This window comes from Pyricularia oryzae, chromosome 1, assembly GCF_000002495.2.
Source record: "Pyricularia oryzae 70-15 chromosome 1, whole genome shotgun sequence".
Taxonomy (NCBI): domain Eukaryota; kingdom Fungi; phylum Ascomycota; class Sordariomycetes; order Magnaporthales; family Pyriculariaceae; genus Pyricularia; species Pyricularia oryzae.
The window spans coordinates 247,397-261,246 of NC_017844.1; the positions used below are offsets into that span (position 1 = coordinate 247,397).

Sequence of the window (13,850 nt, forward strand, 5' to 3'; positions counted from 1 at the left end):
ATGGTCATGATTGCACTACCAGACGCGACGCGCTCGAGCATAGCTCTGCCCCTAGACTGAAGTTACGGTACAGCATGCCATTCATCTACCCGCCAAGAGCTTAGAGTTGTTGTTCTGGATGCGACCTCGTCGCTCACCGAAGCGTGCTTTCAGCAATAGCTCTGGCAAGAGCAAGGAATTAGAAAAGAGTTTTGAATAAAACAAGAGGTAGTCATACCTTTCAGTGGACCAAGAACTGTTATTTTCCGCTACCGTTTGCATCGATTGTTCATCAAAGGTAATGGGCTCCTGACGAAACGTTTGCAATTCATCAGTGGCTCAAGCCGGATGGCGCCGAGAATTTCGATTGGTCAAGTAGTGTTGGGTCAACTGCCAAAGTGTTGTCGGGATACATAACCGCCTTGGATCCGCTTCTTCCCAGCTCCGTGCTGGAAAAGTGCATGCCATTGCAACAGATTTCCCCTATGATCTTCGTTTTCCCAGAGGACATAATTGACAAACTTCGCTCCCACGGTATATGACACCGCTCTTCCCATCCTATACCTCGCTAGAGATCTTTGCCCTGGATCTAAGAACAGGAAAGGTGGCTAGCATGTCGTCCAAATCTAAACGGAACGCTGAAGAACCAACAAATCACCACGGCACTTAATGAACTGAACCCCAGTGCGGAAGTATTAGGCTTACATAGGCCTTGAATCCTAAAAAGCAGCCAGAACTGTTTTCTTACCTATATTGGCTGACGCCAGAATTCTCGCTGCTCGTCGGTGCGTGACCAAGTGTTCAAAAATTGTTCAAATTGCTGGGAGATTACAGATCCATACTTCCCTACACCTTGAAGCTAATGATCTGCTTACAATGAAACATGATATCAACCACCCAAACACACCAACGCCTCACCGACTGATGATCAAAGGCACCAAAGTCGAGTTGCTATCCATGCTCTGGTGGCTGTGCGCAATCGACAAGGAGCTCTTGGTCCCAAAGAGCAGTCCCTCCCGGAGCCGAAAGCCCATCAGTCCGCCAGAGGAAGCCTGAGCGTGGCCGCCGCCGATGTTTCCTCCCATGCTCGTCACCTCTGCGGCGCAACGCACGGCGGGAGAAGGCGACGTACCGCCGCCACCACCACCGCCACCACTCTTGTAAAACTCTCGCGTCAGCTCATGACGGCCGCCTTGGCCTTTTGCAGCGCCGACTTGCGCGCCTCGGCATCCTCAGCCAGCCACCGGTGCGTCTCCTCTTGCTCCAGGTTGCGCTGCACCGGCGAGAGCCCGTCGCCGTGGTCGTCAAAGTAGTCCACCGGCGCCGCTCGCGCGCCGCCCTTTCCTGGCGTGCTTCTGCTTCTGCTGCTCGGCGTCGGCGGGGACGTGCTGCCCACCGCCACCCGCGGCGACCACGACGACCCCGAGGGGCGAAGGTCGTAGACCGTCGGCTTGAGCAGCAGCATCGACGGCAGCGGCTCCCGCGATAGCATCGGGGCCGAGATGTTCAGGTTGTTGCGCCGCGGGGACAGGGCCGGCGACGAGCGCAGCGACAGCGGGCTCTTGGGGTACTCGACCTCGTCGCCCTCGGCCAGCACCACTTCCGGCATCATCGTCATGGGCGGCGGGGCGCGGGGGCGGGGGCGTCTGCGGCGGACGCTGGTGCTCCTCGCGCCTGAGCTTCCTGTGGTGTCGTTTGCCGGCAAGTGGGGACCGGGAGCGGGACCTTTGGCGGCGGCGGGGGTGATCGCTGCTGCTGTCGCCGTCGACGGCATCCCTGTGCTTGCTCCGTTCGTGCTGGTGGCGACGATGTCTGCGCTGCGTCTCCGTCTCCGTGTCGTCGTCCTCGCGCGTGCTCGGCTTGCGGCGGCGGCGGATGCGCTTCTTCTGCAGCTTGGTGCTGAAGGAGACGCTGGCCTCCCTGGCGGCCGCGATGTCCGAGGCCAGGCCGTCGTCGTCGTCGTTCGCTCCTTCGTCCTCCTCATGGATGGTCGGAGTGGAGGTAATGTTTCGCGATGGGCTCTTGGGCCTGCCTTGGAATCCGGGCAGGTAATTGCTCTCACCGTTGAGGCCGAAGAAGTTCTCTAAGCCCTCGAACTCGAGGTCCAGCAGCTCCTTCGAGGCAGCCGCCACAGCCGCCGACGGGGGCGAGAAGTCGTGCTCGTCGCCGACGTGCCTGCCGGCCCGGGAGGGCGTCGAGGGCACCGGCGGCATGCCAAAGACGCTGCCGCTGCCCCAGGGCTCCACCCCCAAAGTCCTGCAATGCGGTGTTTGGTGGGCCTGTTGGTGGCACGGTGCCCTTAGAACTCGCTCAAATCCCAGAACCAGGAAACGGTAACCACGGTTCGTCAACATTACAGGCTGATAGCCTGCGAGGATTAGGTATAAACTATCAAACTGCATTTGATCTCCGCCCCAAACGTAGATTACCTACGGAATATTCGAAAGTCTTTGTTGTGCCCGTGATGGTTGACGTGGATGCTTTAACGCATCGCTTTCAAGCCATGTCGTTGGATGTTTGGAACCAGAATCCAAACGATTTTAGGCTTGAAGAGAAAGATGAGGCAGAGGGTCAAATGCGAATGGAAGGTCTGTATGCAATCTGTGTGCACCTAGTTGACCAAAACCCCATGGTTCACTTCATCGGGAAGATTGAGTCAGTACTAGGACGCTGGGCTATTCTCCTCACCCAAACAAAAATGACATGCGAGATTCTGAGCACAGATCGCAGAGTCTTTGCTGTCTTGAGAGCGTTGGATAAAGCTATTACGGCTCAAAATGGCGACAAATTACTGTCAAGGCTTGCACAAGTACAGCTAGTTCGCGTTCTGGAGGCATTGGAGGCCCGCGTGGCCATGGAAAGGCAAAACGGCCATCTTCATCGACGAAGCGGGTATCGAAATGCTAGTATCGTGCTGGATATCTATATGAGTGCCCAAGAAATGGTGCCTTCGATATCCCGGAGAGCTCTCATCGAACGCAAGCGTGTGGCAAAGCGATGGAATGAGCTGGCTGGACCATGGCCGCTCTTTCTTTTGGTGTATTCGGAAGAAGCCGAAGAAATTATGTTCGTTTCTAAACAATTTGAAGCTGGGTTTCATTGAATTACTAACCACACGCCTAGTCAACGCCGGAAACCTGATAACACGATGCTTCGTCTGATTGCATCGCTTGTTCTCAAAGAGTCGCCATTACAGCTGTTCAAAACGTGTGAACATGCGGCGGAAGCTGTAGAAGCCGCAACCGTCGCAGGACGACCACTTGACCCTGAAGTGGTGAAAGAGCTCCATGAGATATACCAGGCTAGCCTTAAGAACTTGGCTGCCAATTTTTTGACTCAGTAGCGATCGAGAAATCTCAGTTCCACGGTTTCCGTTTGTTTGTTGAAGTTGATACATTTCTGCGTATGAGAAACAGGATACGTCATTTGAAAATTGTGCAGGTAGGCTTCGTGAATCGATGAGCTGCTTTACTTAAACCGCTTTTAATGATTGATAACAAGTTGGCTAAAATTTGCCAACGACTTCACTGCTTTTGTGCATCTTCCAGGCTTCATCAGCTGAACCCTATGAAAGAGCGATCCAGGATAACTGATGTGAGACTACTATGCTGTCTTTCGCAACGTTATCAAATTTTGTGAGCAGACCGATAAATAAGCTCACCATGCACCACCATCGGGCCCTCGGGCAAGCTCCGTAAACACTTTTCGCTGCAGGCATTACCAAAGTACAAACAAACCAGGCCAAAATGGAAGGCCTTGTAATATAACCTCGTTTTTCACTTGTAGCCAGGCATATTTTCAAACCTTTCGTGATATTGAAAAAGGTGCTTGGTTTTCTCCGAGTAGCACACATTAGCACCAAGTTCTTTAGAGACAGTGTGTACCATCGTAGAACAGATAAATGCCCTCCATTTCTGCCTCCCTGCCTGCCACTCATGCGCTAGTTCAGTGCACACATACGTCCCGCCCAGTCACCTTTGACTAACGAATATATAAACCTCACACCCACTACAGATATTGACACATTTTGGGCGTCAACACTATAAAAGACTGGAGAAATGTCTGCCGCAGTGAACAGTGCCGTCAGGCCCTATCCACCCAACCGCAAGTATGTCAACGCTGAGTCGCCGCCGAGTCGCAGGGTCACTCGGAACTGACCAAGCAAATGGGCCGTCTCGTCTGCTGGATCGAGACGGCTAAGAACCTGATGGAAATCCTCAGGCAAAAGTGTCCGCCCCTCGACAGCGGCTATAACGAAGCTGCTCGGAAGAGGTACACGAAGTTGCCCAATGATGTCAGTCCTGGTGATCTATACGATTTTGTGGAGGCCTCGTCAACCGGGTCCGACATATTGCAGCCTCTTAGGGATGCCGAATCATGGGACCAGGGTTCTTAGAGCCAAGGGCTCGCTATATATACCAGATAAACAGTTACCTTCTATTGACCAATGAAGGATCGAGAACTGCCCCCTCGCCAGGCCGTGATCCGCACAAAAAATCGAATCTCGCCAGACTATACATTTGACCATATCCTGTAGAAATGCCAACAATAAGCTCCAAACTCATACCTGTCGGTACGCATAAAATTATTAGACATTGTACATCCACTATAGGGAATGGACCATTCCAGAGGTAGGGAGAGTTGATGCTCTAGCAGAAAGGGCAAACTTGAGTGCTCGAAATGCCCTTTCCGCCTTTTGCGCACTTGACAACTTCCGAAGGCATTTTGGGCGGATTGCACTTGGGAAACTAGACAGCTTCTGAAATTTATGTGTTTTTAGATAAATTGTTGGAGCTCTGAGTGATTTTGATAGTTGGTATAAGAGTGTGAGGTGTTAAGATTGAAAGAAAATTGAAGCAGAGGGCGGCGGTTCAGCTTTTATAATCCTGCAGCTTCAACCTAGTTCGGTAAGCTATCTCCTGCAGATATTCTCAGTTGACGAACCGACAAGAGAATGTCTGCTTCCGGTTATATTCGCCAATCAACATTGCAGGACGCAGGGCATAGAGCGAAACCGGCCTATTCGTCAGCACATTTTTTTGAAGCTCCCCTTATCGCGGAGTTGGTGCTTGCCCGAGGCGGCGTGGCGAGGCGGCCTCCTGAAACTAATATCCTCCAATCAACTCAACTTGCACCTGAGAATATGAGTCACAACACCATCTTGGCCGAGATTGAACTCGTCTTGACGCACTTAGGCTATCTCGAGGTCGGCAGCACAGACTGGCCCAACTCGTGCCACACGCATATTTTGCTTTGTCCAGACGGCATTTGCCAATTGCTTATCGTGTCAAGACTTGCAGAGTTACTCCATCGATTGGTCGATGGCATCCGAAAGGATGGCCGAGGGCGGCTATGTTTCTACGTGAACCCTGTTCATCTAGGAGGCATTGATGCATCAGGGACTGGCTGCAGAGGGGTGTGTACTTCGAAAGCAACTTTGGTTTGTTCAGTTGCAGCCGTGACGCGCCAAATAGAAAACGCGGAGAAGGGAGACGCCGAATCTTGGACATGCAAAGCCACGAGATAACAGGTACTAACATGACGAAAATTTGGCTGTGGAAAGTACGAGGTTAGCAGTAGCTCGGAAAACGCCTGTGGACGCTTATTTCCATATAAGTAAAAAGTACCGGATGTAGCATTGTCGTTGCTGGCAGACGTAATTTTAATATACCATTATATTTCGAACGACCTAAGCAATCAACCCACACAAGATCTGAAGTCCATGTTAGCCCCTGCCTAGCCCGAATTAAGCAGCCGTAGGTTGATGCTCAGTTGCTGGACCAGGTATAAAGCCAAGGAACTTGCTCCGTCCACCCATAATTGAAAAGTGTCACCTCGACACGCCAGGGGGCGAAAACCACTGGGACTTGGCCACCGCATATTATAATTTTACCCGACGATTCAAAGAAGATAGGCAGCTCATCAGATCAATTACCTCAGCCAGGATCTAGCATGCAATCTATGAGGAGCACTTCAAACCCACTTAAAGGAGCTCGCAGAATCGCAATCGCGGGATGGAGGTCAAAGAAGCGCTCATATAAGCTTGCACAAGCAGGTGAAAAGCTATTATCTCCTTAAATACACATACGAAGCTGGAGACCCAAAACCCAACGAGGTGGGCCATTCAACACAAGACAGTTCAACAACAATCAGCGAACCAACGTGATGTCTGGAAGTTCTGTATCTAGCTAGTCTCTGGGGCATCCCAGTGTCTCAAAATCCCGCAAATCGTCGACAGAAATATACACCACAGGGTTGGCAATAAATCCGTCTTCGCGTGCTGCGTACCCCTCGACGACGACGGCGAGGACCTAGGGGACGATGAAAACACTCCCACTAGGACCGGTCCAGAAAAGGCTTACGGCTCTCCTAATGGCATGCAAATCCACGCGTTGAGGTTTCCTGCAAATACTACATTTTAGCTTTTTGCAGGACCTATCATTTTCGCGGAGCTAGAGTGTGAGAGGGTTACTTGTACTTCTAAAACCGTGAGCAAACCCAAACTTACCGAAGTATTCCGGGAAAACTGTGGCCTAAGACCTAGGCGTAGGAGTACTTTGATATTTACATCTGATTTTCAATGTTTTATATCCACAAGCATTTTCCTCTCCAATTTTTATTGCAGGCAGTCTCTGATTCTTCGAATTCAAGGTGAAAAGCAGCTGCACCTACGCACGGGAAATATGCCGTCGCCACCGACCAAGACAGTTCTGCTCCAGGCCCGGTACCTGGACGACGCGTCCCTCCGAGAATTCTTCACTGCCTTGTTCGGGACCCAGTACATTATGACCGTAAGCCGACATTTCAAGCCGGCTGGCTCAGCACTTAAGATATTCCCTGACTTTCGCCTTTTCTAATCAAGTTGGAGATTTCTCCTGCCAACAGAATTCGCATGGTTATTTCGTTTGCAAACTCCCCCGAAATCTGAAGCAGGTAGAAAGCTGTACTCTGCCGCGGGGCGCATTAGAGAATTTTTGGCTAACAAATTTTATCACCAAAGCGTGAGCAGAGGATTCTTGGCGAGATGGTCAAAGTGGAATCGTACCGGGAGCTGTGAGACTCCTGAATGAACGTCCTGTTGTTCGGGTTGCTAGGTTTGGCTTTGGTAGCATGGATTAGAAAATATGACAATATGGGGTCCTGCTCGACTGGTATTTGCATCTTCAGGATTCAGTAACTCCCGGCCGTAATACTGTCGACTGGTGCGTTGACAGGATTTTGGAAGGTAGCTTGGAAAACCCGTAGTGCCTTGCTATTCTACCTCACACCGTTTTGCCTCTTCTTGTACATCGCTTCCGCATATACTGTGAGCTAGGGGGGAAAATAATAAAGGGAACAGTAACAAATGATTCAGCAGTAGCAGGGTCTTGAGACGAAAACCCGAGTTTCCTTGGGGGAAATACTTCAACGCATCTAAACTCCAAACTGACCAAGTTCAGGAGCCGCTGTTGGAAATGTCGAATGCGACGCGTAAGTTCCGTTTTAAAACGGCTTCCTTTCCGCCTGGGCGGAACCCACTTTTGCGCGACGCGCTTCAGCACCGCGTATTGGGAACACATTGCCTCCCTCCCTGTTCCCTCGCCGTCGTTTTTATGCAGCCTTCGATGACCCACCATCTTTATACGTGGACAGTGGAGACCAACTTCAAGTACATTTCACGGTTCCTAACATCTATGCATGACTTGTCGTTATTGCATTGTTAGCGACTATGCATGAGACATTCCGGTTACCCCTCTTCGCTTTTTTGGTCGACCAAGTGTTTGTCGGGGAAGAAGTGAATTCGCTCTGACCAATGGTCTCTCTAGGCTCGCAATGTTCCCAACGGGAAAAGTCAAAGTTGTTTTCAGCGTACACACGCCTGTGCAGCCAGAACCATACCCATCAATGCCTCCCAGATGAACAGGGTTCCCGCAAAAACATGGCCGCTCGGGCTATTTGTCCTTTTCAACCCATAATTATTGCTAAAATCCTTACGGTTATCGGGATACTGCTGGCCCTTTCAGTGAGTTTGTCCTAATGCGCATCGTACGAGTTCCATCAACGCTTTTCTGACAATTAACACCTACTCCACCTTCTATACATGCAGAAAATACTAATAAGATTAAACTTGGTGGTAATAATCAAAAACAATAGAGGAAATCTTTTGGAGGTTTCCAATATTTCGGTCGGGTCTCTACAATCTTTTTCTTGTTCTGGTTCCGATCGTATCGTTTTCGGCAAAGGGACTTGCTCCGGGCCCCAGACAACCGTGCTGGCAGTTGCTTGGTAGCAGTAGATTTTGTTTCCGGAATTGATCATTTCAATGCTTTTCTCCAGCATTTTTTCTCTTTCTTCCCCTTCTGAATGCCCTGTTAGTCGCTTATATCCCATCGGCTTCGTTGGATTGAAAAAGTACCTAGTTTTCGAAACCCTAGAAGATCAACAATGTTTGCAAATACCACAAAGCCGAAGTTCATATCGCCATCAACAGCCCAGGCGTCGCTGCAGGAATCCTGTAATATTTGCTGTTGGGCCTCCGATTCGAAAATCGCGACTTGTACGAGCGGGAGGCGGCGAGGAGGGTGTAGCTGAGACGTGCCACTAGGGGCAATCTGTAGCGAAAGCCACATCGCTTCGTTGATCCAGAAATGAAACCAGCAACCAATGTCCAAAAAGAGGTATTATAGAAACTTTCAAGGGTTGGCCCGAATATGATTCCTGTTTTTGTTCTTACCGACTGCTCAAATACATGCGACAGCGTATGGCGAAGTGGCGCGTAGTGGCGCGTAGTGGCGCATGGCGTGGTGCCGTGTTGGCGTTGCGGCATAGTGGCGTAGTAATTCACGCCTGGTTTTGTACATTCAACGGCTTAGCTGGGAAGCAAAAAGGCATCCAACTATTCCAGGTTGAGAAGGCTTGTGGAGGAACTACATAGCGCATATATACCTTCAACAGTTCGACAACCTTCACAGCACTTCACCTTCTAAATTTCCACTGAAATGGACAGGAGAGTTTCGACATGGCCTCGAACCACGAGCGTGGACTAGGGGTCCTACGAGCTTTACGATGAGGGGGGAAGAGTTTCTGTGGCAGTTCCTAGTCTCCAATTAACATTCCTGATCGCACTAAATTTCGAGAGCCCCTTATTCCGCGACTGAGTTATCTAATCCCCGGACGTACGCGTTCCGATGGCGTTGGCCAACCAATGTTGTAGGATGCAGGTGGATGCCACGGTTTCGCTCGTGTTGCACCCCTTGGCAGACATGCCATTGGGCAGCCAAGGCGGCTTACCCTGATGCTCAACTGCTTGGATCCGGAGAACAATCACCAGAATCGCGTTTTCGTAGCAGTGGCTATAAAGCCAATAGTATGACGCGTGATATACCAAATACAAAACGCGGAGGAAGGAGACGCCGAATCTTGGACGCGTTGCTATCCTCACCACCACCATTGACTCCAGGACCACGTCGTTGGCTGCAACAAAATCAGCAAATTCAGGGTTATATTCATCCAATCAGAAGACACTGACGATTTCCTCCAGTTGTGCTAGGAAGATTTTGATAGACATCATTATAACAATCTTGAACAACCCAGTTACATCCAAATCATACATGTGCCCAGAACGGGAACCCGTCTGCCTTTCATGACAAGAAAATGTATACAAGACCCTTGTCATAAGCACGCCCCACTGCGGCATAGGCGATGGGGGGCATGCAGCACGGCGTTGAGTTTGGAAACCTAACCCAGAGGGTTAGTCTTACGTAAGCAGGAGATCAACGAAGAAAACTATTGCCCTAAAATACCTCGACCTCGACTCGGCTGTACGCTGCGCAAGACTACGAGGATACTTGTTTTCGTTGTCTTTATTTCCGTCTGTTGTAAGTGAGCCTAGAAGTTGCTTTACAAATTCCCGTTCGGCTTTCAGTATTGAATTGCTAGCAATTTCGTCCCGGTTTATTTTGCCCATGATGTCGGCTGCAGGAATGAAGGAGAGCGCAAGCTTGAGAGGATGAAGAGCAGATCAAGTGTGGAAGGAAGGAGAGAGAGCTCAAGCAGGGGGCGAAGGAGGGATATCTCAAGCAGTGTCCGAGTAAAGGAACACACCCTTAAGTCAAAGCCAAGCTCTGTGAATCCTCTCGAGTTGCGTTGTGTTTCCTTGGGCAAGCATAATTTCGCCTTCAGCCAGCTTGCAATGCTCGTCAACTTGGCAGAGGCCATAAGTGTAGCCGTATTTGGCCAGAAGGTCCTTCAAATCTGCGAGGAGCAACAGCTACACAGGGTAAGAAATGACAAAGTCGAGATGTGGCCGTGGTGCTTTGTATAGTAATTCCACCCACTTAAAAGCGCCTCATAAGAGAGGAGTTGCATAAAGCAAGCACTCAGAGCCATCTGGAGTGGACCTAACCCTTGCGGAATTATCAGCTCGGGCCTTCCATAGGAATGGATTCTTCGTACCCATTATGAGCCTAAGACAAACAAATGATGATTTGCGCTCAATGGCAATGTACCATGGTCTGAAGCTTTCTGTGCCATATCAGCGTATCCGGCAAATACATAAAAGCAAAAGTATATCACTATCATATTTATCGAGTGACGTAACATAAGAAGAAGACCTTCCTAACCTCCCTTACTAACCCCCCTCTCGTGTGCTGGATAGTTTCCAGCTTCCATTGCCAACACAGCCCATCCATTTATTCCCGTCAGTTCTTCGCCTTCTTTCCCACCCATTCGACACATCCCTGTCAGTCTTCGCCTTCTTTCCAGCCCATTCGACACATCCCTGTCAGTTCTTCGCCTTCTTTCCAGCCCATTCGACACATCCCTGTCAGGCTTCTCCTTATTTCCTACCCAACAGCAAAAGTGCTGGATATGGTGTCCGATCCTCGACAAGGCTTGAATTTACGATGCCTTGGCGAAGGAGTTGGCCGTGAAGTTCAGGTGGGTGCGAAGGAAGAGGCACTTGGTAACGAGGTTTTAGCAGGCAGAGTCGGCGAGTCTGAGAGAGCATACGTCTTGCTCGGGCAGAAGTTCATAGCTTTCGAGGATGCGCTCCTCCTGCCAAAGGAACGCCTCTCGTCTTTGTACGATGATTAAAAAAAAGCCAAGTAATTCCAAAGACAACAAAAACAGTGGACCAGTCTAAATAGTGAATGGGTATAAGGCCGCTTAATATCCTTTTTCGTCTTCTCCCATTCCTAGGTCGTGGGAACCCAGTCCTAGGTGATAAAATGGCCACGCGCTCGTGCAGCATCTGCAGCAGCAATTAGCTAGATGCCTCTCAATGTCAGATCGACACACTGTAGGAAGGCCTTCGTCGCGCAAAAGTGTACCACGTGGGTAATTGCGAAGCTAGTCGCGTCTGGCGTCCGCGTCGTGTTCTTTGTGTTTACCCGCTAGCCTAACGGGTAGCCCCAGAGGTAGCGTAGGCTAAGCTTGGTACGTCAAGCCCCAGTTGACCATCTCGATCAACTTGATCCGTCTAATCCAATTTGGCTTGCCAGGCAGCTCATCCATCTCTTGATACCCAAGAGAATAAGTATGCTCGACTTTCCCTCTTTCCCGCAACTCGTCTCGTCTTCCTATCACCATCAAGCCGTCATTCACTTCCCAGCATCATAGCAGGACTTTATTACCCCCTAACGTAGCAAAACAGACGCAAGCAGAGACAGTCTACAAAATGTCCACGTGAGTTACACCTCAAGCAGTGCCTTAGTGCCCTCAGCCACTGGATTCCTATCTCCTTTCCTATATCAACTGACACCTCAATCAACCTCCCCAGTCTGACGGATTTCCCCTTTGAGTTTGCTTTTACACCATGCAAGCCATCAACAACCCCGAGCTTCTCTTTCGATCCTTCGCTTCTTGAGATCCCCTACAGCACAGGCCCACATGCTGGGTCTCAGGCCTCGATCTACTCGTTTTATCCCTTGCTTTCGGACTACACAACAGACAGCGACTACAGCACCCGCATAAAAACCAACGCAAGGCTGCCCATCCGCACCTACGGACCCCTGCTTCTTCCCAAAATTAGGCCCCAAGACTCGGCCATCGGCTCCATCACTGCCGTTTCACCCCCGAAGCCGAAACCGAAGCGTATAAAGACCCTTACTTCCACCGCTGGCGTCTGCAAGAGCTCAAAGGCCCGTTTCAAGCACTCCAACTTCGCCAACCCCGAATCAAGCCCCTCCGTGTTTGTTCAACCCCAGCCCAAGACTATGGCTGCGCCACTCTGGACAACCATGACCGAGAACATGTCTTCATCCCAGCTTCTCTGCTCCCCTATGTCCAAGCCGGCTTCGTCCTATGACCACCACCAGCTATCGCCATTCATGGCAGCAGCCACTACAATAGCCGGTGCCATGTCGTCAATGCAGACCCAGACCCTCATGCCGCAGCCGGATTTGTTTTACCACCATCAACAGACGTTCACGCCGCGCGAGTCATCCCCTCTCGCCTCTGCCAGTGAGGCTGCCGCCCCGGCCGCTGGACCGACAAGCACCTTAATATCATACCTGACCACTGCCAATCCTGCCCCGGCTCTCGTCCGCACCATCTCGTTCCCGCTGAACGATCCTCATACCAAGCATTTCTGGTGGGATGTCAGACAGGTTCGCCCCTGGACCGCCTTCGACGCCTCTACAATTTTATCCTTTCCCGGCGCCTCAACCCTCCTCTCCACTGCTGTGCCAGCGTGTCTCCTCCCTTCGCTACCCGTCACACAGCAGCATCCCGAGACAGAGGCCGCTCTGTACTCTATTTATTCCAGCTACTACCTGCCCAAGCTTAACACCGCCCTCAGCCTCTCAAGCACCCGCCCTCTGCAGCTCTCTCACCCGTCCAAGAGCAACAGTGCGGCAACAACCACTCCTTCCTCACCAGCTTCGGACTTTGTGTTCGTTGTCAACGCTCGCGGCGAAACGTCCTCGGCCACCGCCATATTTGGTGGGAAGCCCACGGCCCGCTTGGTGGGCCTGGTCAAGAGTTTTGACCGCTTCAACACTGGCATGCGAGTCGATAACACCAAGCGTATCAAGTACCTCAAAGGCTTGGCGCACCTTCACCAAATCATGCGTGAGCACGGCTGCCGCTACGGCTTTATCCTGACCGAGATAGAACTTGTCTTTGTCCGCAACGGCGCCGAGGAAACCCCACATTTTGGCTATCTCGAGGTCGGCGCCACACAGCTGGCCAAGCATGGAGAGGGTAGTGCAAATAACGACGAGACCCCCCTGACTGCCTGTCTGGCGCTCTGGGGTCTTTGCATGCTGGTCGGCGACGAGCAGCTGCCCGGCCATGCACACTGGCGCAGTGAGATCGGCGCGCCAGCCGAGGGCACGCGGCGCAAGGCACTCCCGCGGGATGACTGGATGCCTCAACCGGGGCTGGCTGAGAGGCGTGGGGCCAAGCGGGCGCGCGGCTGGGTTATGCCTGAGGATGCCATTGGGCGGAAGGAGATCGGCAAGCGAGGCGTGCGGTACCCCAGCTGTCAAATGGAGTGAAGCTCAAAAAATGGCTGATTATATGGCTGATTTATTGCTTGAATATGATGTACGGATTGCGATCAGGGCCTTCCAAAACCTTGGCTTGAGGTTATTAGGGCGTGCGGCAACGGCTAGTGAGCTGTCCAGCACACGAGACGGTTAGGGAGGGAGGTTAGGGACAGTTTTTCCATCCCTAGTCAAACGGGATTATACGAAGTCTGTGTCACGCAAATCACCTTTCTGGGTCGGTCGTCATTGTCGGCGAGCGAATCTTCGATGAGAGGCAAAAGGTCCGGCGGCGCATTGATGGACCGCATGATTTGGATGGCAATATTGGGAACCAAGCTTTGCCACCGCTCTTCTGAATGGATGTACACCACATGGCCCCTTTTACGTCCGCCATAACCTCCA

General features: G+C 51.3%; 7 protein-coding genes across 7 annotated transcripts; 3 read left to right on the top strand and 4 right to left on the bottom strand.

Moving 5' to 3' along the window:
- Positions 1-1,150: 1,150 nt before the first annotated feature.
- Positions 1,151-2,333, bottom strand: MGG_02017 (uncharacterized protein; the record flags this gene model as incomplete). The annotated part of the gene is made up of 2 exons (XM_003708715.1): positions 1,151-1,578; positions 1,637-2,333. 2 exons carry the CDS (start codon positions 2,331-2,333, stop codon positions 1,154-1,156), a joined length of 1,122 nt encoding a protein of 373 aa, XP_003708763.1. The 3' UTR covers positions 1,151-1,153.
- Positions 2,334-4,144: 1,811 nt separating this feature from the next.
- MGG_15998 (uncharacterized protein) lies at positions 4,145-4,742 on the top strand (the record flags this gene model as incomplete). The annotated part of the gene is made up of 2 exons (XM_003708716.1): positions 4,145-4,251; positions 4,592-4,742. 2 exons carry the CDS (start codon positions 4,145-4,147, stop codon positions 4,740-4,742), a joined length of 258 nt encoding a protein of 85 aa, XP_003708764.1.
- A 1,548-nt stretch (positions 4,743-6,290) lies between these two features.
- MGG_13679 (uncharacterized protein) lies at positions 6,291-6,782 on the bottom strand (the record flags this gene model as incomplete). The annotated part of the gene is made up of 2 exons (XM_003708717.1): positions 6,291-6,381; positions 6,652-6,782. The coding sequence occupies 2 exons, from the start codon at positions 6,780-6,782 to the stop codon at positions 6,291-6,293; spliced, it is 222 nt and encodes a 73-aa protein (XP_003708765.1).
- A 100-nt stretch (positions 6,783-6,882) lies between these two features.
- On the bottom strand, positions 6,883-7,538 carry MGG_15999 (uncharacterized protein; the record flags this gene model as incomplete). Its single annotated transcript, XM_003708718.1, has 2 exons — positions 6,883-6,957; positions 7,025-7,538. One exon carries the CDS (start codon positions 7,536-7,538, stop codon positions 7,242-7,244), a length of 297 nt encoding a protein of 98 aa, XP_003708766.1. The 3' UTR covers positions 6,883-6,957; positions 7,025-7,241.
- An 83-nt stretch (positions 7,539-7,621) lies between these two features.
- Positions 7,622-8,327, top strand: MGG_16000 (uncharacterized protein). Its single transcript, XM_003708719.1, has 2 exons — positions 7,622-7,981; positions 8,066-8,327. The coding sequence occupies exons 1-2, from the start codon at positions 7,772-7,774 to the stop codon at positions 8,246-8,248; spliced, it is 393 nt and encodes a 130-aa protein (XP_003708767.1). The 5' UTR covers positions 7,622-7,771; the 3' UTR covers positions 8,249-8,327.
- Positions 8,328-8,330: 3 nt separating this feature from the next.
- MGG_16001 (uncharacterized protein) lies at positions 8,331-10,417 on the bottom strand (the record flags this gene model as incomplete). The annotated part of the gene is made up of 6 exons (XM_003708720.1): positions 8,331-8,570; positions 8,693-8,805; positions 9,139-9,311; positions 9,385-9,432; positions 9,720-9,831; positions 10,414-10,417. The coding sequence occupies 6 exons, from the start codon at positions 10,415-10,417 to the stop codon at positions 8,331-8,333; spliced, it is 690 nt and encodes a 229-aa protein (XP_003708768.1).
- Positions 10,418-11,635: 1,218 nt separating this feature from the next.
- On the top strand, positions 11,636-13,457 carry MGG_02019 (uncharacterized protein; the record flags this gene model as incomplete). The annotated part of the gene is made up of 2 exons (XM_003708721.1): positions 11,636-11,643; positions 11,738-13,457. 2 exons carry the CDS (start codon positions 11,636-11,638, stop codon positions 13,455-13,457), a joined length of 1,728 nt encoding a protein of 575 aa, XP_003708769.1.
- Positions 13,458-13,850: the final 393 nt, after the last annotated feature.